Here is a 24,871-nt window from a genome sequence, read left to right as displayed (position 1 = left end):
AAAACACCAAAACGATAAACATTGCATTATTTTCATCAGTGAATGTTGTGCCACTTAAAGCTGCAGTTCAAGCTTCTGTTTTTTTGTTTTTTTTGTAGGTTTTTTTTTTACTTCAATAATTTCATGTGGTCAATCTCTACTTACCTAAAGAAGTACATAGCTGCAAGTCAATTCGTTATCTGTCTATTGATCGACAAAGTTTGGCGACATCTTTAAATATGGGGAATGTAAATGGTTGCTATAGCAACAAGCATGCTTTTAAAAATAGAATACAAGAAAATTGGTCTTTCAAAGTTGTTTTTTTAAAACAGAAAATGCTAAAAGTATTTTTTCTTACTACAGAACTGATTTATTAAAAAAAAACACACATGCAGGATATTGCTTTAACCGCAGCTTTAACACATGTGTTAACGTAGGTTAATGCAACCTTTAAAAAGTGAACACCCTTTAGTAAACCAGACCCTTAATTGATAAATATTATTACCATATTTATATTTTGTTTCTTCCTTTCGTAGATTTGGAATGAAAACAAAGTGAATGCACTTTCTGGTTGTTAAATAATGAAACCATAAATATGTCAATTAAAGAACACTGATTTATCATCACTGTGCCCCACAAAAGTGTTATCTAGCTGCATTGTTTAAACCAATGCAAATGCAATATGTTGTGAAGCCATCTTCCCTGTGCTGGAGAATATATAAGCTCCATACAAGTGAATAGTAAAGTAGGACAAAAATCCTCTCCAGTGTTGGGAAATAGCTTTACAGCATATTGGATGAAGGCCAAAAGCACTATTAAACCCTAATTACACCATGATTTCCGTAATAAATTTAGAACATTTGGTAAATCATTAAAATCTGGTGACACTGTAAACAGTCCAAAACACACATAAAGAAAACATTGAAAATATAGTTACATAGAAACTGGTGACTATTTGCTAATCCCAATCATCCCTGCCTGCTGCATCTATGGCCTTTATTCTATAAGGTGTGATAACGCAGATAATTTGCAATCGCATTAAAAGTTCTTTTGACTTTAATGGGGATTGTAATTTCTGTCTCATTAGTTCTTAATTGTATTTATTACCATAAAATATAGTACTGCAGTGCATACTGTTTTCTAAATAGCATTTTGGAAGCAGGCTATGTTTTTCTTTATCTGAAGAATTGACAGTCTAATTTTGGTGCTCAAGATGGTGAGGTAAGGTAACTTTCCAAGGTCATAAAGATTTTATAGCGGGATTCATGTCAGGTTATTCTGCACAGGAACCAGTGCTACTGCCGACTTCTAAAATTACTTCCCCTTTTTATAGAACAATTATATTTTCATTTTTTCTCAATTGCCATCTAACATTAGGGTTCAACCTATAGTACAGAAAGTTTTTTTCCCCTCATGTATCTAATTTATGCAGTTCTAGAATTTAAAAGTTTCTACTATACTGTATTCCCCCTCTCCTTTCTGCAAAGAACTGATATAGTTATATAGTAACATAGTAGATGAGGTTGAAAAAAGACGTACTTCCATCAAGTTCAACCTATGCTAAATTTAGACAACAGATACTTTATCCTATATCTATACTTACTTATTGATCCAGAGGAAGGCAAACAAAAAAACCCATTAAGAGGAAAAATAAATTCCTTCCTGACTCCAAGAATTGGCAATCAGATTAATCCCTGGATCAACATTCTTCCCATGTTTACTTACAGTATTTGGTATATCCCTGTATACCTTTCCTTTCTAAAAAGATGTCCAACCTATTTTTGAACACATTAATTTTATCTGCCATCACAGTCTCCATGGGTAATGAATCCCACATTTTAACTGCCCTTACAGTAAAGAACCCTTTCCTTTGTTGCTGGTGAAATCTCCTTTCATCCAACCTAAAGGGATGCCCCCAAGTCATTTGTACTGCCCTTGGGATAAATAGTTCATTTGAAAGCTCCTTGTATTGTCCCCAAATATATTTGTATATAGTTATCATATCCCCTCTTAGACGCCTCTTTTCTAATGTAAATAAATCTAACTTAGCTAGGCTCTCCTCATAAGATAGATTGTCCATCCCCTTTATTAATTTGGTGGCACTCTGCACTATCTCTAGTTCCAGAATGTCTTTTCTAAGAGTGGTGCCCAAAATCGTATTCCATACTCAAGGTGTGGTCTTACTAATGCTTTGTAAAGGGGCATAATTATGTTTACTTCCCTTCCATTCATTGCCCGTTTAATGCAAGATAAGATCTTGTTTGCCTTTGCAGCTACTGCATGACTTTGGGCACTATTGCTAAGCCTGCTGTCTACAAGCATTCCTAAATCCTTCTCCATCAAGGATTCCCCCAATTTATCCCCATTTAATGTGTAAGTCGCCAGTTTATTCTTGCATCCCAAATGCATAACCTTACTTTTATCTGTATTTTACCTCATCTGCCAGTTACCTGCCCACATTTTCAGTCTCTCCAAGTCCTTCTGGAGAGAAATGACATCCTGCTCTGATTCTACTACCTTACACAATTTAGTATCATCGGCAAAGATGGAGATTTTGCTCTCGATGCCAACCTCAAGGTCATTAATAAACAAGTTAAAAAGCAGGGGTCCCAGTACCGATCCTTGAGGTACTCCACTCACGACTTTAGCCCAACCTGAAAAGGTTCCATTTATGACAACCCTCTGTTGTCTATCCTTCAACTCGTTTTCAATCCAGGTGCATATATTATTACTGAGTCCAATTTTCTTTATTTTGTACACCAACCTCTTGTGTGGAACGTATCAAAAGCTTTTGCAAAATCTAAGTAGACCACATCAACTGCATTACCCTGGTCTAAATTCCTACTTACCTCCTCAAAGAAACAAATGAGGTTAGTTTGGCATGATCTATACTTCATAAATCCATGCTGACTATTACTAATAATTTTGTTTTCCATTAGGTATTCCTGAATATTATCCCGTATTAAACCTTCAAGTAGTTTCCCTACTATTGAAGTCAGGCTTACAGGTCTGTAATTCCCTGGTGGTGATCTAGCTCCCTTTTTAAATATAGGCACCACATCTGCTTTACGCCAATCTTGTGGTACTGAGCCTGTGGAAATGGAGTCCTGGAAAATTAAATAAAATGGTTTGGCTATTACGGAACTTAACTCCTTGAGAACTCTTGGATGCATGCCATCGGGGCCAGGTGCCTTATTTACTTTAATTTTTTTTCAAGCCGCTTATGAACTTCTTCCTCTGTTAACCAATTGTTCATTAATATAGAGGTTGTGGCTTCCTCCTGCGGCCCTACTATTGAAATTGATTCTTCCCTGGTAAACACAGAGGCAAAGAATTTGTTTAATACCTCTGCTTTTTCCTTATCTCCAATAATCTGCCTGCCCATCTCACACTGAAAGGTCCTATATTTTCTTTTCTCATTTTTTTTGTTATTAAGGTACTTAAAGAACTTTTTAGGGTTGATCTTACTCTCTTTTGCAATCTTTTTTTCATTATCCATTTTTGCTAATTTGATTGCCTAATGATATACTATTTATTACAAATATACATTACTAGAAAAAAAATTAGATCCATAAAAAAATTCATAGAAAATAGGAATATATATTAAGAAATATGTGAAGAATATATATGCACATATCCAAAACATTCAAAATATTTGCATAGTATATATACACATATTCATAGACATTGTAGAAAGAAAGAGTCCTTCCTTGGTGCTGGTCTTCACACGTGCTCAATGCATTTCATGAAAAAGAAGATATAAACAAAGTGTGTGGTAATATGCAGAATGTATTTACAATAACAACTCTGTGCAGGATTACATTGAAACCTGATTCAACACAAATAATGCTGCACCCTAAGCTCTATTGGTGAATGATAGTAAACCAATACTCATATCACACTTGCTATGGTATTACTCAATATAGTGGTTATTCTCAGACGGATTTCTTTAACACCCTTTATCAAAAACCAAGCAGATAATATGAATCAATACACTGTGGATAGCATTTTACAAAAAGTGAACTAACAACTGAACAACTTGATACCAAGAGCAGCTCCAATGATCAAAGGAACATTCTCAGTGTTGCTACGTTGAAAAGGAAAAATGAAAACATAGCACAGAACTGCTAATAACAAAAATGTAATAAAACACATGTAAAAACAAACAACTGGACTGCCACTCACACACTCCTTCATTCTTTGCATGCCTTCCAACCTATTAAGCCTGGTTAAAGGGGCCCTTTTGCGGTTTCCTCCGTCTGGTCCCATTCTGATCGCTGCTCTCACCGCCTGTGTGTGTCATTCTGGTTCATCGCCTTGGACTCCACGCTCGCGGTCCTTCCCGGTGTCGATTCCTAGCCCTCTGTGATGACGTCACTCGTCCTACCACGTGATGATGCGACACAGTGGCTAGGCATTCCTAGACTGCGGCTTGGGTCCTCTCTAACATCCGTATCTCTCCGAGACACGGTCCTCCACTGCGACTAGCTGGGGCTCCCACAGGCAGATTGGCAATGAGGGCAAATTGTTCATAGAGATTTAAAAGTGGCACCCTACGCGTTTCGTGAGAATATCTCACTTCATAAGAGGCATATTAACCACAAGGGGGAACATCCTCCCTTATATAATCACATCAATCTAATACGTCGCAAAGCAATGGATATACATTAACCCCTTCCTGTCTTCTTCCGTTAACATTAATGGTGGCTCCAATGTGATAGAATGCTTATTTAGAAATTGTTAATACACCCAAATTCTTAAATGCCTATGGCAAAAAGCTCAAATGATCATATCGCAGCAATAAAATACCGCTGAGTCCCAGTATTGCCTGGATGAGTACTGACAACATGAATCATCATTCAGACTACATAAGTGCTCAACATATAATTTGGAAAATATATCATTAAATATAATCCTATTATTAAAAACGGATATTAACTGTCAATATAAAACATCTTAATTCCCACAGAGAAATAAAGACCAAACCAAACTATAATTATGAATTATAATTTCATGAATATTACATGAAATCAATTAGTGAAGAAATATACAAATACTGGCTCTCTTAATGATATATAACCAATTACAGGAAAAATATATGGAATATTAGAGGGTATAGCACCATCAGTTTCCCTACTCTTTAAGGAATGAACCTAAATCAAAATCAAGATTCAACCCCTGGGGGGGACTTTGTAGTTTGGTTTGGTCTTTATTTCTCTGTGAGAATTAAGATGTTTTATATTGAAATGGTCGGAGGAATGGTGGACTGTCAATTGGTCTATGCTATCTGAACTCTCTTGTTCCCTTGTATTTGTATGCGTGACATCACTTTCTCTTCCAGCACGTGGATTACCTGCAGGAGCTGCAACATCAGAGGCCATCTCTCCATGAGCATTGAAAGGGACATACAAGTTTTGGAAAGCAATTCAGTTGAGATTTATAAGTGGTTATAACATTTTGACATGGTAAGTGCAATACAGTACTTACCTATGATATTTATACCTTTGATAAATTATTTTAAGATGTGAGGCTCTCTGCATTCTTCTTGTTTCACACAAATGATCAAATATTTACCTTCTACCTGTATTTATAAAACAACTGATGCAGGTTATCTTTACATTTAAAGATGTACAAATGTCTTCAAAGTTGGTTCACTAATGTTTTACCCAATTTTGCATTAATTTAAAAAAAAAATGCATTTCCGGAAGATAAGCTTAATTTGGTCTAAATAAGCAAAATGTATCGGCAATTAGACAAATTTCACGTATCCCACAACAATGTCAAGTAAATGGCAGTGTGTAAAGGGTCATGTGCCCTTGCACATTGGTCATGTCACATTGCATATGGTCATGTGACTCTCGCAATTGCTTTTTTCTAGGCATGCTGATTTTCGTGAAAACGTTTGCAAATAGAAAATGGCAAATTCTGCCTGGTTCACTACATTAATGAAAATGTAGCGGATCTTTATCTATATTTTGACATTCATGGCAGGTCATGGCTAGTTGATTCATAATACTGATTATTTTGACAAGTTAAAGTTTGATCTGTAGTTCCTTTATATATATATATATATATAAAGGAACTACAGATCAAACTTTAACTTGTCAAAATATATTCCTGTATATTCATTTGCATGTCTTAGACAGGTCTGCAACCCTGTCTTTCACCACTATCGCCCAGCACACAGCACTTCCACTGCAGCAAGGGATTCTGGGAAATGACATGCAAATGAGCACACAGTGCCACCTTTTATCTCAAGCTCACATTACATGAATAACCCTTAGCCAATGCATGCTGCTTTAAACACAGCTTTTAAGCAAGGACTTGGGAGATGCAAAGTCAGTTAACCCACTCACAGACATGTTTCAACCTTGATGGGTATCATCAGTGTGAGGTTGGTTTCTGACATTTGCTCATTTGAGATTAGAGAGTAGGTAATCACCACATTTATTAAGGTTATGGTGGGTAAAAAAAGTGACAAAAACCCTCCACAGTATAGCATATAGCAACTGTAAATATTTCTGTATATTCATTTGCATGTCTTAGACAGGTCTGCAACCCTGTCTTTGACCACTATCGCAGTGGAAGTGCTGTGTGCTGTGCGATATCTAGAATACTATCTGGAGATAAGCCCCGTATGAAGACTTTGCAGTGGAAACACGCGTTGGGTGATATCAGTGACTATTAAGGAGCCCTTGTTGATGACATCTAGAGTGGAGGACAACTTTAATCAGCCCAGTACCTGCTATGACGGCCATGGAGCAGATGCTGTTGCTGTGAATACCTTGTCTGACCCTATGACCCAGGGTGGTCTGAATGCTCATAAACAAAGGCACTTATGTAAGTGGAATACTTTGTGTTTTTAACATTAAAAACAGTACTATACTATTTTGCTTTCCCTTTTTTGTATATGGAATTTCCCCCCCTTTATGTGGATCTGGAGTACCAGTCTGGAGACATAAGTTGGTAACTTTGCACAACCACAACGCTTTCATTTCACGTTAAACATGTGAGTGCAAATTCTATAGAATTTCAAGCATTGAAGCTATTTTGTTGGAGTAGACAATATTGCACTATTTTGTGTTTCTACTTTCTTTTCCATGTCCTGATGTGATTTGCGCACCTGATTCTACTTCGTTTGCTGATTGAATTTGGTTTGAATTCTACGTCAGGAGCTGCACTCATTAAGGATAGTATATCATCTGTGTTACCTTTGATTTGTTGTGATATTATTTGCACATGTTTTTTCTTTTATATATATATATATATATATATATATATATATATATATAGTCAGATAAGGCAGTTGGCACTCCAATAGGTGCTGGTAAGCCACAGGTGCACGTCCCATATAGAGAATGTAGTTATACGTTACCGTTCCAAGGATTGGTAAACAAGAGACAGCACTCAGGGACTCCCTGAGGAAGGTCCCATTCTGTGGGACCGAAACGTTGGGTTTCTGGATGTATTTTTGCTTTCACTAATACACTTTGATTTTCAACATTGAGTGCTGTCTCTTGTTTACCAATCCTTGGAACGGTAACGTATAACTATATATATATACACGTGTATTAATCACATAAGTACTCAGTGGTGGTCTGGGTCTAAATGTATCCTTATATATAGAGATATTGACCTTCCTATTTTTTCCCTTCCTTTGACAGTTCCTTCAGTGCTATATGATACCTGCAATGTATTACACACCACATAACTTCATTACTGAAGGAAATAATCAGATCTACAAGACAAAATATAACAATAACAATACAATACGTATTGTATTCAACAAATAAAACTAATCATTAATGTATTACGTTTATTATCATAAGAAGAAAAAGGGATGTTTTTTGTCAGAACTGAGATTAAAAAAACTGGTAATTATTACATTATTAGGAATGGATCTAGAATACTATCTGAGAATTGATACATGTTTATTCTGGCAGATTTCCTTGTTTGATGATATCTTATTTTTTGTATAGTTTGGATATAAATTACATTTCCTGTGGTTAGGACTCCACTGCCCTACAAAAAACACAACCCATAGTAGTATGAATAGAAATGATAACAATAATAATAGATATTATTATTATTATTATTATTATTATTATTATTATTATTATTATTATTATTATTATTATTATGTGTCATGGTTGGCACTTATATGAAGCTTTGCTGGTTGGGAAAGGGGATTCACGAAAAAGTATTCATTGAGTTTGGAAAGATTGATTAAAGACCATATACATACAGTAGTTGGTAAAAACCTGTTTTAGTCAATAGATTAAAATTGCTGCCACCTACTGGATATGTGTGGTCACTGCATTTGTTCTCTGCATTCAGGAATCCCCTTTGATTACACAGATATGTATTCTATGTGTAGTAGTCTCAACTATTTCAGGCATGGGAAAATTATTGTTGCAATCTTTATCTAACAAGATTGTATCAGGCAATGGAAAGAGGAGCAGTTGAATGCATTAGTGAAACATGGTTACATGAGAATAATGAAACGTGCACCCAAGAGTTCTTAAGGAGCTAAGTTCAGTAATAGCCAACCATTACATTTAATATGCAAGGATTCTATTTCCACAGACTCAGTACCACAAGATTGGCATAAAGCAGATGTGGTGCCTATATTTAAAAAGGGAGCTAGATCACAACAGGGGAATTACAGACCTGTAAGCTTGACATCAATAGTGGGGAAGCTACTTTAAGGTTTAGTACGGGATAATATTCAGGAACACCTAATGGATAACAAAATAATTAGTAACAGTCAGCATGAATTTATGAAGGATAGGCCGTGCCAAACGAACTTTATTAGTTTCTTTGAGGAGGTAAGTAGGAATTTAGACAAGGCTAATGCAGTTGATGTGGTCTACTTAGATTTTGCAAAGTTGAAAATGGAGTAACTCAAGGATTGGTACTGGGACCCTTACTTTTTAACTTGTTTATTAATGACCATGAGGTTGGCATAGAGAGCAAAGTCTTCATTTTCATCATACAAAATTAGGTCAATCATTGATGGAGAAGGATATAGGTGTATATGTAGACAGCAGACTTAGCAATAGTGCCCAATGTCATGCAGTAGCTGCAAAGACAAATAAGATCTTATCTTACATTAAACGGGGAATGGATAGAAGGGAAGTAAGCATAATTATGCCACTGTATAAAGCATTAGAGGATATGATAACTACTGTATATACAAATATATTCTGGGTCAATACAAGGATCTTTGAAAAAAGCTATTCATCCCAAGTGCAGTACAAGCGACACAGGGTCATCTCTTAAGGTTGGAGAGAAGGAGATTTCACCAGCAACAAAGGAAAGGGTTCTTTACAGTAAGGGCAGTTAAAATGTGGAATTCATTACCCATGGAGACTGTGATGGCAGATACAATAGATACCTTCAAAAAAAGGTTGCATATGTTTTAGAAAGGAAAGGTATACAGGGATATTCCAAATAAGTAAACATTGGCAGGATGTTGATTCAGAGAGAAATCTGATTGCCATTATTTGGAGTCAGGAAGCAATTAAATTTTCCCCTTATGAGACATCATTGGATGATGTTTAACTGGAGTTTTATGTTTGACTTCCTCTGGATCAAAATACTGTAAATACAAATATAGGATACAGTATCTGTCATCTAAATGTTAGCATAGGTTGGACTTTGACATATGTCTTTTTTCAACCCCATCTACTATGTAACTATGTAAGTTGCACTTTATTGTTTACATATATGTCTTACAGTTAAAAAAAAGTAAAGGGGGAGTATAGAATAGGCACACCGAATTTTAAATTAAAAAAGTGCAGTTTAACTTCGGTGTCTGAAATTGTCCACTCAAAGTACTAAAGAACAGCCCAGAAATGACAAATTAGCAGTTTTGGTTTTATCAGCATAGCAAAAAAAGTATGCTAAAACAAAATGTTTCAAATGATTTTTTTTTATTTAGTTATGATACCATATCTAGTTTCTCAAAAGTGTAAAAAATAATAGAGATGAATGAACAAGTCCTAATCAATATCCTGGAATCTCACGGATTCTTTGGACCAAATCTGTCCTGTCCCCCCATTAAAATCCATCTGCAGATTGGTCACTAAAAAATCCATGCAGATCAATCCAAGCCGATCATTGGATACAAACCAGACGGATCTTTAAGAATCTGATCTGCGGATTGCGCAATTCACGGCCAGATTGTTAAAAAGCCACACACAGATTAATCCACACAGAGAGAGATTCCCCCCACCCTCCCCCGCCACAAATTAAGCTGTGTTCGGATTTTTAACAATCCAGCCACGGATTTCGGATTACTCTCATAACATAAAAATCAAATATCTGAAACTGCAGTTATGCCTTTTTGAGACTAATTCGCAGAAACCCGTGGACCAAAGGAACTGGCCGAAACGGATCCAAATCCGCAAAAACAACCGCCAATCTTTAATGATGGCTATTTGAGGGCTATCAAACTATTTATTCGGATGACTGAAAATGTTCTACACCTTGAAAATTTTTTTATTGATTGTTCATCCACCAAAGCTTCATTTCTTTACAAGAAATAAAGATCCCTGCTATACGTATCATGGTGATTATCTGTGATGCCCCTCCTTGCTGCCCACTACCCTCAGTAATACCAACCAGGAGAGTCTTATGTTTTTCTGGTGGTGTTTACAGGGGAATAAAGGGTATAAGGGTTAGTAATGTTATTCTGCCACAGTAGCTAATGAAGAAGACATGGTTCTATTATTATTTAGATATCTGCCCTTCAATTAGAATAAACATTCATGTGAGTATACGCGACAGAGCTTCCTAGGCTATTGTGGCATGTAAAGTGTGGTCTGCATTCAAGGGCATTTATTTCAAATGTGCACTACAATTAACCACATAAAACATCTTCCTTTAGCAGTACATGCACATGCAGGGAACTTTCATGATTGGCCTTGTCACTGATACAATAGTACTCTCCCCTCTCACGTTGCTGTCTTTTAATCTTCCCTCTGTTTGCTAGATTTCAGTAAAACACCTACAGTGAAGGAGGCTAGAAGAAGCATCTTGAGATAAAACTAACATAAACCCACTTACACTCACAATAACACCAAACATTTTAGGTGACCCTGGGAGGTCAAATGACTTTGCAGAAGTAGAGAAAAATTAGGCTCACAAACAGAATCCAGCTGTTCCATTTGTTTTGTCTGCAATGGCATGTTTACGTTTTGTTTCATGTCATTTAAGTCCCAATGGCCCTATTCAATATGAATTAGAGCACAAGAGAGAAGTTTAGACAAAAAGTTGGACAGAGAAACACAGCAGGAGAAATCCAATCCAAATATGGTCCATAGTGCCGATGTTTCCACACTGGTCAAATTTTACACTTAATTCTTGATTGTCATATTTTGTAGGATATTACATTGAGACTTGCATGACATATTGCACTTGGCAGTGAAGTTTATGTGCAATATAGAAAAAATGGTTGCAATCTGTTTACATTCCTTGGTTACAGTGAGAATACATTCTTTAGAAATACAACCAATGAATGGTGCATGTGTATATCACATATATGTATTGTATTGATTTATATGCATAAGAATTGTTTAATGTATAATGATTCTCCTGCCTCTCTTTAAAAGAGCACATTTGTTTTATTATTTTGACATCACAAACTGTGCTGTAGAGGACTATGTACTAATCTCCCACAAAGTGAATCACCAGTCCCAGCAAACAAACATCGTTTTTCAAGTATCCTACATTTGATGTGGATCATTAATCATTTATGGCAAGTCAGAAGTAAGTGACAGAATGGATTCATAATTTGATACATCCAGTTACATAACTACCCTCCAAATCACATGCTGATGTACACAGGGAAGAATAAATGAAAAACAGCTTGATATGATGATGCTTTGAGATGCAAGATTAAAAGCAACAGTTTTATGGGAATATGGCGCTGACATATCTTGATACATACTTGATACATGCCTTTAGCCTTGCATGGGCATACTCATACAGAATCATATGTGCTGCTCTGAGAAATCCCATTGGAGCAGACATACTGTAGAGGGAGTTTAAGCGTTCACACGTTTAGCAAGGGTATGTTTTGTAGTAAAGACGAAAATTCACTGTGATTATATCAAATTTACAAATAGTCTAGCCTTAGCCTTAATGGTATGTGGTGACATATATTGGTAATGTAGTGAGAGCATGTGGCATAGTATTAAATAGGCTGCATTGTCAATGTTAGCAAATAATAAAAATATACAGATATGTGTTTTTTTCTTTTGTTCATCAACATTTTATATTGTATATATTACAAATTGCATGTGAACATTTGTACAGTACAGTACAGTACTTACTCATTTAGTACATGGCCAAGCACAAAAGAAAACTCACCAGAACAAGCTTTATAAATGCTGATCGGCAGAAACACAAGATCATCTAGGACAATACCCTGGGTTTCAAGGATTTTGCCTGATTTTTACTTTCTTACTAACCCCCTTACATTTCACATTTTTTTTGTATGAATTATGCTCATTTACAATTAACCTTTTTTTTGAATATTTTCAAATAATGGCATGTTTTAATTAATAAATCTGATGGCAATTTTGCAACAACCTAATGAGCCCCCCACCCCCCCGACCCCAAAAAATAAAAAAGCCCAGGAAAAATCATTGTTCAGTTCAGAAGACTGCTTTGAACTTTATATAACATTTATTAAAAACCACACACTTATTTCTCAAATTTGTATTTGCCTTTAAGATTCATCAAGTATCAGTAGAAGGTATAATTACTGCAATCAGTTATATTACATTCATCATTAATAATTTTGTATTTGATTTTTTATCTAAAAAAACATGTATATGAAAAATGTTAGTTTAGTAATTATAATTATTTTTTTGCACTCATTTTTATTAATCTTTCTACCTCTTTATAAATCCCTACTCTAGTACTTCCTTCACATTAAATATAAAGTTAGTCTTCTTAAACACTATTTTATATTAGTAATACTGTAATATCATTGTTAGTTTGTTTAGCGGGACTGTTATTTGTTCAGATGTATATAATCTAAAAGGCACTCACGATTACTATAGTCTTCTAAACTGGGATCACAAACAGGTGAAAATAGTGTCTTCAGAATAGTATCTTCAGAATAGTGTCTTCAGAAAGGTCCCATTCAAGGACCAATACCTTGATTTGATCAAAAGAAATATTTTTTTCTACACCAGGAAAGTTCTGTGAGTGCCAATCCTCTCAATTTCATATAACTTAACTAATGTGTGGTGGATACCAATCCAAGCTTCAAATTGCAAAGCCAGTATAACCAGGCTCACACTGATGAGATCCAAAAGGACGAAGCAGCTGTCTGTGGGTAGGTTTGCTGGCTGTGTATCTTAACCCAGATTGTGCTGAAAAGCTGTGCAATGCAGCAAGCATAAGCTTATAGGGGTCCATGTGAAAATGGATTTTAAGCAAAAGGTGGCACTGTATGCTCATTTGCATGTCATTTCCCAGAATTCCTGGCTGCAGTGGAAGCACTGTATGCTGGGTGATAATGGTGAAAGGCAGGGTTGCAGACCTGTCTAAGACATGCAAATGAGCACATGAGCAAATGAGTATATATATATATATATATATATATATATATATATATATATATATATATACTATAAATTAACTAAGTGTGCAAACAAACACAATAAAACCAGGATTATAACAATAAATGCTGCCACAGTGTTACACTATACACAATAGTTATATATGGGAAGAGAAAAAAGGGAGAACACAGGCGCAAAAATGGTTAAATATAATATATAAAATATATAAAGTGCATAAATTGAAAAAATAGCTGATATCTTGAGGATGAATTCTGAAATGAATGAAAAGAGACAAAATATGGTGAAGCACGTTTTAGTAGTAAAATTACGCAAAAGTAGACAGCTACTTACAAAGTAGCCAATAGTTTAGGCATGTAGGACACATAGGTTCCTCTCCTTCCCGCTACTCGGTCTGCTGGTCTGTTTCTCTCCACGTGGGATGCCGAGATTCTATGGCTGCTTTGTCTGTGGATGATTTCCAGTACTCCCAAGTTACTCCGTAGGTCTCGCGAGACCGCGAACGTGACGTCACCCGGTTTATCTTTGGGCCGGAGCAGGGAGTTGCAATGTCCAAAATAGGAACCAGTATTGCGACTTGAAATCAACGTATAGCAATTTGGAGATAGGGGGAGCTTAATATGTATAATCTTAAACCTTGCCCTACGCGTTTCATCCTATTCATAGGGCAAGGCTTAAGATTACACATATTAAGCTCCCCCTGTCTCCCTGTGGGACTGAAACGTTGGCTTTCGTGTAACTGTTTCTTTTTTTAATACAATTACCTTTTGGATTACTCCTTGCTGTATGCTGTCTCCTTTACCGGTTCTTGGACTGGTAATTATACTGTGTGTTCTCCTATGGGACTAGCATCTGCCTTATGTTGTACACCAGTGTGCTGAATGTCTCTGCGTTACTATATATATATATATAAAAGCTGTGTTTAAAACAGCATGCATTGGCTTGAGGATTGGCTTGTGTAATACGAGCTTGAGACAAAAGGTGGCACTGAGTGATCATTTGCATGTCATTTCCCAGAATCCTTTGCTGCAGTGGAAGCGCTGTATGCTGGGTGACAATGGGGAAAGACAGGGTTGCAGACCTGTCTAAGACATGCAAATGAACATACAGTAATATTTACAGTTGCTTTATATATATATATATATATATATATATGCGGTACATATTGCACCACTGCATATAACATGGTTATTTATCTCTCAAATGAATAGTACACTGTATTATATACTGTATTTACCAATGGAAGAAAAACAGATACATTGGTGCTTGTTTGAATGTTTATTTGTATGTTTTTGAAGGCATATTCCATTTGTGCAATAGGACTGTTTGTTTTTTTACTGAGTTTTATGAAGATTAATTTTCCATAGATTTTTTTCAATACAGAATGATGAGGGCGGTGAAGGATATTGTAGTTCTGGTTCTATTGGTTGCCTTCAGCTACTTAGAGCAGCCAGGAAATTAACACAATACTTATCACATATACATATTCTGGTCGCTTACTGTACAAATGAATAATAATGTATAAATTCAAAATAATAAAAGTAGTCATAGTAATGTATGCAATAAGTATATCTTAATAATATTAAAACAGTAACAACAATAGTAATAATATTAATAATAATATTAATAAATAATATTTAATTCAAAACTAACACATAATTATATGATCAAGTATTTTTGACTACCTTTTGTTTTATTCTGTGTCTTTGTGGAATATTTTGTGTACAGCTGTTCGTTCAAATAACATACTAGAAAACGAATTGAATTAAATAAAATGTAAGCAAAGCCCCGGACTGATTTGGCTTTCAGTAATACTGTAAATACAAATATTTAGCTACATTTAGCATAGGTTGAACTTGATGAACATATATCTATTTTGCACGTCATCTACTATGTAACTATATAACTGTGTAACATCTCAATAAAGTAGTAAAACCCAGTTGGGTTGTGTCTTTTTATAGGAAATGCTGTAGGCAAATGTACTTCCAGTACAACAGTAATCATAAAATCTTGGCGGTGTAATCATTTATCCCTTCAGTGAACAATGTTTCCCAGACTGTGCAAAGTAATTTATTCCAGGTGTCTTATACACTGAAGGAGTTAAAAATGCTATCTGCCCCAAAGGTACTTTAAAAAAACAAATTGTTGAATAGTCCTCAAAGTATCGGCTGTAATACCCACTGAACAATATGTTGCCAATGTACACAGCTGTGAACATAACATGTTGCAGGCACAACATGTGTATCTGCCCAAAGAGCTTACAATCTAATCTTGGTGCCTAACGCACATAAATAAAATAATGGTCACAAGGAAAGCTGGAATTTGAACCAGGTTCATCCAATTTAAAGACAGCAAGTGGTCTTAATACTTTACATAGCTGCTCCTTCAGCCCATTTTTTTCCATAATGCTTTGAAAACTGAAAATAATAAACCAAAGTCTAATTTTAGCAACATAGTAAATCAACTACCTGATGTGGGGATATCTCTATTTCAAACAACCTTCTCTTGTAATGTCAAAATATAATCGATTTTATTGTATAATTATTAACATATTGATGGCCACCGACAAAAATTCTGCCCTTGTTTACTTTTTATTGTGCATACAACAGTAACAGAAAAAGTAAGGAAAGAAAAAAAGCTTTGAAAGAAGTTGCCCATCTGTGTAGCCAACACATACTGTACATCTTGCAGTAGAGTAAAAGATTTCAGATGGTATATTAAATAAGTTATGGTGGATACATTTTTTTTTTTACAAAACCCCTCCACTGTACAGCAAATAAAAATATTACTTGTGAGCAAATTCATATATTTGCTGTACGCTGTGCAGTGCCATTTTTTCTACCCACCATACCTTATTTAAGGTGTGGTTGAAACTTGTACAGTATATTGACTTTTTTTTTTAAAGAAATTAAACATCAGAGGGTGAGGGGTCAGCATATAGGGAGAAAAAGATTTATACAATGATGTCTATATATCAAGGGAAAAGTGGTGCAATTCTGGGGCCAAACAGTTGCTCCAAATGCATTTACAAAATCCCATTTTTTTCCAAAAGATTTTTGCCTTTTTTATTTTCTCAAACATTTTATTCACTTTTATTCCGTTTTCGGATTTTTTCCTTTAATACACCAGGTGCTTATTTTTGGCCCCAGAATTGCCCCCACGTTTGCGTTGATACACATAACCCCGTTGTGTGTTTTGGTGGTCCTGTTTTGATAGCACGAATAGGAACAGAAGCTAGCTTCAATAAGTAGGTGAATCCACTTATGTGTCTCTCCTGCCCCGTGTTTCAATGGCTGGTGTCTCCCAGACACAGAGGGTGGAGACACAAGTCAATGAATGAGTGGGAATTCTTCAAAACCGCAAAAGCATCCAAAAAGCAGCCTAGGCTACAGGACTAATGATTTCATTGCACTGACTTGATGCCTTAAGGGAGGAGGTGGATCAAATCTCATCAAAAGGAAGGTCTGGAGTAGGGGCCAGCCTAGCAGGCAGCCTTGTCTAGTCTCTCATCGCTCTCTTTATCTGACCCTGATCAGGTCAGAGCACAGAAAGGAGCTGCCTGCTGCTGCTCGCTTGGTTACTCGGCTATTACAATTTGATGTGGGATCCTTGTGTTACTCTTTAGATTACAGTCCTGTCGCTGATCTCCTTTTTTATGATGCTACATTCTAACCACTTTCCCCATCCATGGATACCTATTTTTTTTTAAATCTGGGCAAATAGATGTGATTTCACAGGGTAAAACAACTACCTGATGCTATAGTAGTAATAAGGCACTTCTGAATTTAGTCTACCACCAGATTCACTCCTCCTCCCCCACCCCCGGAAACTCAACTATGGAGTATCCTATAGGCTTGAAATGAACATAAATACATTTGTTTTACACTAGACAGTAAATGTAATTCCTTCATAAATAATACAGAGCATAAAAAAAATAGTGTATACTGTTTTGTAACTGGTATAGCAACAATATTGCGATTCGTATATTGCTTAATGAAAACAAGTATGTGTCCCGTACTCCTATGCAATCAATTTAAATTGAGGCAAACATGGATATAGATAAGTGGTCAGGAATGTAGTGCTTTATTCTGTGGAAGGTAGACAAAAATAACAGCAACATTGCTGTAAAAATGAAAAGAGGCACCAAGTGACTAATGAGATAAAAACTTCGCCACTCGCCAGCAGTCATTGGACTGCTGCTCTAGCTGGAGAAATGACAGCGCTGTCTGATGTGAAATAGACTATCGCGTCCTGAACCAGCAGCAGCAGCAGCAGCAGTAGTAGGAGATCAGACCTTGTCCATATCTTACTGTGGTCAGTGAGAAAGGAGGAGGGTGAGAGAGGCAGCGAGATTCATTCAGGGCGGATCGGGGGAGATAAAGAAAGAGCTGGGGAGAGAGTGTAAGAGATATGGATACAGAAAAGCTGCAAGAGACGGAGAAAGAAAGATAGGAAGCAAGAGAAGAGATGATGGGGAGAGAGAGAGAGAGAGAGAGAGAGAGAGAGAGAGAGAGAGAGAGAGAGAGAGAGAGAGAGAGAGAGAGAGAGAGAGAGAGAGAGAGAGAGAGAGAGAGAGAGAGAGAGAGAGAGAGAGAGAAAAAAGAAAATCAGAGAGAAAGTAAGAAAGAGAGAGAGATGTGTGCGTGTGTATAAAGAGAAAAAGAAAGAAAATGGAGTGAGGAAATGTAAAGAGTGTGAAACCCATGTAATAGAAATAGAGACAAGGGGAAGAGATGGCTGGTAGGTTTATATAAAGGGAAGCAAATAGAGAGGGGACCATTAGCATGACCTTGGAGTAGATATAGGTATAAATAAATAAATGTCAGACACCTGAAGTCAGCTCTACCAGACATGCTGAAACAGAGGGGTAGACAGTAGGAATATGAATCCTGCATTAGTCAAATGGTCTCCTTAAGACTATCTGTGAATAATAGGCTTGGGGGTACTGTACTGTGTTGCTCTCTGTCCTAAACAACACTCAGTGTTTACAGCACTCCGGGCTGATAATGCCTGCTGTAACCAGAAACATAGGAAAGGGTGTGTGTGATCCGCAGAGGTACAGTCCAGTCGCAGCTCTTTTTCAAAAGGGTCTCTGACCCCGACCCCCACCACCCCCCCTCCCCGAATGATCATCATGATAGGTTCATTGAAAGTAGTAGCTCCTTTTTTGTTTTCACCCAGGAAGCGAAGCTAGACAGCCCAGATTAGCTCACTTTCCTGGGCTACATATCCCAACCCAATCCCCAACCCTCCCCCCACTCACTGGTCCGTTTTTCTGTTGCAGTTTTGTTATTTGTTGTTGTTCATACTGCACAGGTTTTACTTTTGGTGTGGGGACAAAGGTTTAGTGTATTTTTATATTGTGTCATTTACCTGGGAGAGAGATACTAAACAGTAGTGAGAGGAAAGGCTGCAGTTTTACAAACACTGCTGCAGCAAACACAGCACTGCTGAGAGGAAGTTAACTCTCTCACTGCTGCACTCTGCATCTCTCTCTCTCCTCTCTCTCTCTCTCTCTCTCTCTCCTCTCAGTGAAACCCCTTCCCCTTTGCTGTTTAAGTTTTGTTTGTAAATTGGGGAAGGGTATTCAGAAGCCACAGGGGCAACAGGGACAAAAAGTGGCAGCTGAAATAGTCAGTAGCAGACCCGCATCGCCTAAACCAGGGACCTCTCCACACACCAACATCAGCCTCATTCGTATCAGACTCGGGAGGATTTAGACACGCTTGTGGGTTGAAAAAAAAAAAAACATAGTAGGAGGGGAGGGGGGAAGAAAAAAATAAAGGAAACGGAAGCCAATCAAAAGAGTAATAGTAGCAGCAGTCTATCCAACAGCAGCACCAGCAGAGGGACCCTCCTCTGATCACCCCCCCCCCCCCTGTCCTCAGCTCCAGCAGTAGCTCAGCAGCACTGAGTAGTCAGGAGGAAACTAGGTGACTCGCAGTCTATGCGCTGCCCCTTGTCTCTTCATTCAGAGCCTGACAGAGCCTGGATCTATAGGGGACCATGCACTATAGCCTCTCCAGTGGCATGTCCCTGGCAATGTGTTTCACCTCTCCTGGGATTATCACGTTTACTGGCTGGATTTTTTTGCTCAGCACTTTTGTTCGAATGTCTATGGGATCCTCATTCTTGACAGGTAAGGGTTTGCTATAGGAGTGTTCATTGATGTCCCGTGTAGGCATATCCAAAATTACCTTTATAAATGCATATTTACGCCCATTATATACATGTATATATATACTACATACTGTACAGATAACGTTACTATCACCGAGGTCCTAGAAAACTGTGTATACTGTATATATTTATATGTATCACTCATCTGCTATGTATGTGTGTGTGTGTGTGTGTGTGTGTGTGTGTGTGTGTGTGTGTGTGTGTGTATATATATATATATATATATACACACACACACACACACACACACACAACACACAACACACACAACACGTTGCACACAACCTTAGCCCACTTAACTATATCCTACTGTATCACTGAGCTTCTAGAAAATAATTTTCTTAATTGTAAGAGTTGCTATTAATACCAAGCGTTCCTCTCGCACTTCTGTATCAGCAATTCCATTAATATTCCATTGTATTTGTTAATGTAGTTGTGATCCATATGTAAGCATTCCTACAAGTAGCCCAGTGATTGACATACTGTACTCCACTTGCCTACCTTCGTGAGACAGGTGGCTTTATCCCTTAGACATGGTAGACTCAGAGTGTTCTCCTTGTAGCAAGCCATTTGCCCTGTGGGTCTCACCCGTTTGCCTGTACTTAATTGAAGGGGAATATCTTATATATAAAAGGAGAATGACTGCTGGATATAATTACATGTTTTCAGGCAGGTGAGGACCCAAGCCATTTCTTGAAGGACATACCTTAGTGACACCTGGTGCATAAAAGAAAACTTTAAGTTCAACTCTAGTAAATTCAAGCAGTGTTGAGTTTCAAAAAGTGATCCCAACCTGAGATAATACCAGCCTGATCATAGGGACTAGAGGGGAGAAGTAAAGAGGCTTGTCACGGGGATATCCTTGTTTCGTCTAGTTTTTAAAGAATTGGTCCTTGATGGAGTGTAAATGGCCATAGATCATCCAAATGTGTCAGGTTAGGAGACCACTACAGTCCTAAATGTCCTGTCTTCCACTAAATACTTCATTATGCTTTATATGGAGACATACGAGCAGAAAACAACATGTATTAACTAGAGTCACTAACATTTTTTTTTGTCTGCAGGATGTGTTTTCCTAAGTAATTGAAAGCTACCGTAGATCAGTCAACTTGGCACAGTTATTAAAGATATATTTCTGAGCACCAGATGCTATGAATGCATTACAATAAAATAAATGGTCAGGTCTGATGCTTAAACGTGTCATAGACATTTTACACGCACGTAGCTGTTGGTCTGTTGTAAGTATGCTTGTTCTATGGGCTACCTAATATATATATGTTATATATTTTAAACTGATTTTCCAGTGGATATTTAGTGTCCTCTTTATGCTACCCAATATGAACGTTGCAAGAGACAACAAATTTGGAGATACAAATACTACCATCATTGATCTACTCAAGTTCCCCATAAACATTCATCACAGATGTTGTAAAATCCAAGCTTTCTAGACTATAAATGTATATTTTTGAAATGTGCTGGTTTCTTTGATGGTGGAAAAAAAAACTACTGGCACCGAAACTGTGCACCACATTTCAAAGCATTTAAATCTTAAACAAAACGTTGAGGTTTGGGGCTTTATAATAAAACTGCTATGGTTTTCTTCTCTAAGGATCTGTGGCAAAATGTGAAAATGAAGGAGAAGCCCTACAGATCCCCTTTATCACTGACCACCCTTGTATCTCCTGTGTATGCATGGTAAGTGAGAGACTGAGGTTATTGTTAATTGGGTCTGTAACCCACTGTCTGTACTACATTCAAATGTACATTCTGTTATGTCTGTCAGTCTTTGTTGTGAAGGAGTTAATGCATGCCAATCAAAATCGTATTTATGCAGCCCCCCTACAGATTGTAGTTACCATTGATTGCTTGTTCAATTCTTAATATGCAGTACAATGAAGGATATGCATCAAAGTCTCCTGGCTGCAAAACTGGAGCAAAGAAAACTGTACCAGATTTATCAAAGAAAAAGGTCCCATAGGAAGCAGAGGCATTTTTTTTTTGCTTTCATAAATCTGGTGCTATTGTTCACTCCACTTTTTGCATAGGCTTTTCACCCAGGAGATTTTAATGTATAACCCCTTATATGCTTCACTGAGAATTTTTTCATATGCTATATGTATTATTTCAACAACAACAAACAATGAATGAACAATGTATTAATAGAATGATGCATTAACTTGCACTTTGAATGGTTAAATTCAGGGTAGTACCAGCAATACTTTGTCCTATACATATTGTTACACTGCAATGTTCAATTTATTTATTGACAGGAGTTCCCTACTGCTTTTGCAGTTGTGATCTAAAGTGGGCTTAACTAATGCCAGGATGTCTTTTGCTTTGTACTCATTTACATATGCAATTTTATTAATGTTATTAGGATGGTTAAAAATATTTATTTGAAAGCATTTTAATCTATTCTACATCTCTCATTCAACTAGAGGTGTGGGACAAGCTCAGCTAGCCTTTTAAATACTGCCATTTAATATTTTTTTGAGTGAAATTAGGGGGAAAATGGCAAAAGTATGAACAATGTGAACTTTTGCAAAAATGTCAAGGAAATGCAACATTTAAGAGGAAAACATAAGCAAAATTCACAAACCAAAGACATTCATATATCTCTAAATTCAAATAATTTTGTATCCACCAGCAAAGTTCAGTCCTACATACAGTAGTACCAATTCTAACTAACTACATTGTTATTTTTAATGGGTTAAAACGTGATGATTGATGGAGACATTGCAACATGAAGTTTAGGGTGAAATGTAGTACCATCTCTGCCTTATGATTGCCCCATACCCTAGGGGCTTATTCTGTAAGGTGTGATAGCGCAGGTGACGTGCTATTGCATGAAAAGTCCCATTGGCTTTAATGGAGCTTTCCTGTGCTGTCACACCTTACAGAATAAACCCCATAGACTGTGATTCATAAAGCCACGATGTGATGCAGCTAACGTGAGATCAGGGTGCGATTTCGCATATTGCGTATTACCGAGTCCTGGCCATATCACACAAAGTCCCTGTTTTAACCAAAAACACAAGAAATATTTTAGTCTTATAAAAATGATTTCAAAATGCTTGTCTGATTTTGAATCTATTAAATATATCACTCATTTATTCATTTTAGTGCCATCTTTAACTGCCCACTTGTTGGTATTTCTAAACAGTTAGTACTGTAATAACCCCTGTGCTCAGTTTTTAAAGCAAGATTTTGTATTGATACATGTGTTAAGGTGTGAAACATTGTTTGTGATATGACATTTACAGAACGGAGAAGTTGTTAACATGACATAGTTTCAGCAAATACAAGAAAACGTCAGTTGTTATTGGTAAAATAAAAATAAAAAACAAGTGAAGCTGAAATATTTGCAAAATGGAAGTTGGAATTTGTAAAACATAAACATTTTAAGGTGTTTCAGAGAATGCACATGGAAAGAAATAAGAATTCATAACTTTATTTCATGTAGCACTTTTCTCCCAATGGGACTCAAAGCCCTTCACAATTACAGTACATTGTGTTGCAAATAGGCTTTTTACAGACACAGTCGCCAATGAGTTTACAAATCTATGTTTTAGTGCCAGGGGCACAGGGAGATAAAGTGACTTGCCCAAGGTCACAAAGAGCTGACACTGGGAATTGAACCAAGCTCCTCTGCTGCAAATTCAGTTTTTTAGAGTTGATGCTGTTACTCACTGAGCCGCTCATTCAGGACCCAGCTAACATGTAATCCTCAACTAGTAATACTGACAGTGTATTGAAGTAGCTGCAAATAACATCCCATGTAACAAGAGTTTTTTTTACACATCTTATCAATGAAATTGTTTTTCTTATAAACATTCAATATCCCTTAAATTAACATTTGACATAGTTACATCTTGTTCAGCTGAATTTAAGCATATCAGTTACTTACATTCATCTGTTTGACTAATTATATCTTTTTACTATACAAACAATAGAACAAACAGAAACAACAATTCAACTCTAATTGGAGGACTGACAAAAAGTATTATAACAGGAAGACCTTAGATGAAGATTGTAAAAACTACCCAAAGCTTTTGTTCACCTTGGAATATCAACTCGGGAACCCAGCGTCAAATGGACTTATAAACAGCATGGTTCATCTCTGGGGACCCTATCCTTTAAAAAATATCCAAGCAGACGGGATTGCTGCTTGAAATAACTCATTCATTTTTACTGCTGAATCAGGTGGCAAAAATCAAAATAAACGTTTCATAGAAACTCACTTTGGGGGCTATTTACCAAAGCTTCCTGGCTCTACTTTAGCTCAACAATTACAGGATGCAATCAATAGCATCCAACCGATAACTTAACAAGATTGCACTGAAGTCAGTGGGATATTTACTTTAATAAATATGAAACTCATTTTGTGCGCTTATTTTTTTCTCAAACATTTTATTTTGCACCTGGGAGGCTGTTTGTATAGAGAGTTAAAAAAAATAAAGTGCAGTAAAGGGATTATTCCTCCACAAAGTTTTTACTGTAGGTCACTCATTTAAAATCAGACAAGGTAATGTTAATGTGTGATAATAAAACAATGGTAAAAAACATTAGGTAACAAAGACTCCAAACTGTTGTTTGCTTTAAAATGATCTATATGGGTACATATTAAAGATAAAAATGTTTACACTTTTTAACAAGTGTTACTCTGAGGTTAAACACAGAAACAAATGAACAATACTATCTCAGTTTCAATTAAGAAGTCGTTTATCTAAAATTTATAGTACAATAAACACATTTGTTAAACTTGGCAGTACAGTTGGTGAATGATAAACTGTATATTCAGATCAAAATTGATTAGAATTATGTAAACCTACCTTGCAAACAGTGTAAGACCAAAATGCATTTTTGCTAACCTAGACATGTGATCATGTACTGTACTGTAGGTCACATTTATCAATAAACATCTGACTTGTTGACATTAACACTATGTAGAAATGTCTATATTGCATTGTCTGGAAGACTCCTTGTATTAAAAACTATTAAAAACATTAAAAACTATCCGTCTTGCTGCAGAAAGGAACACTATGCATGGCACTATGTGTTGATGTCCAAAAATGGCACACACGCTAAAAATAATGCAAAAGTTGCATTACAAAAAG

At 36.5% G+C, this 24,871-nt stretch overlaps 1 protein-coding gene across 1 annotated transcript in view; it reads left to right on the top strand.

Moving 5' to 3' along the window:
• The first annotated feature begins 19,230 nt into the window (after nucleotides 1-19,230).
• Nucleotides 19,231-24,871, top strand: part of BMPER (BMP binding endothelial regulator) — a 383,811-nt gene continuing 378,170 nt past the window's right edge. Inside the window, exons 1-2 of the mRNA XM_075586672.1 lie at nucleotides 19,231-19,713; nucleotides 21,364-21,449. Coding sequence (XP_075442787.1) covers nucleotides 19,581-19,713; nucleotides 21,364-21,449 — 219 coding nt within the window. The 5' untranslated portion in view covers nucleotides 19,231-19,580. The remainder of the gene's footprint in view (nucleotides 19,714-21,363; nucleotides 21,450-24,871) is intronic.

Source organism: Ascaphus truei, chromosome 2, assembly GCF_040206685.1.
Source record: "Ascaphus truei isolate aAscTru1 chromosome 2, aAscTru1.hap1, whole genome shotgun sequence".
Classification (NCBI taxonomy): Eukaryota; Metazoa; Chordata; class Amphibia; order Anura; family Ascaphidae; genus Ascaphus; species Ascaphus truei.
The sequence above is the reverse complement of the archived record's forward strand: the minus strand, read 5'-3'. Positions and strand labels throughout refer to the sequence as shown.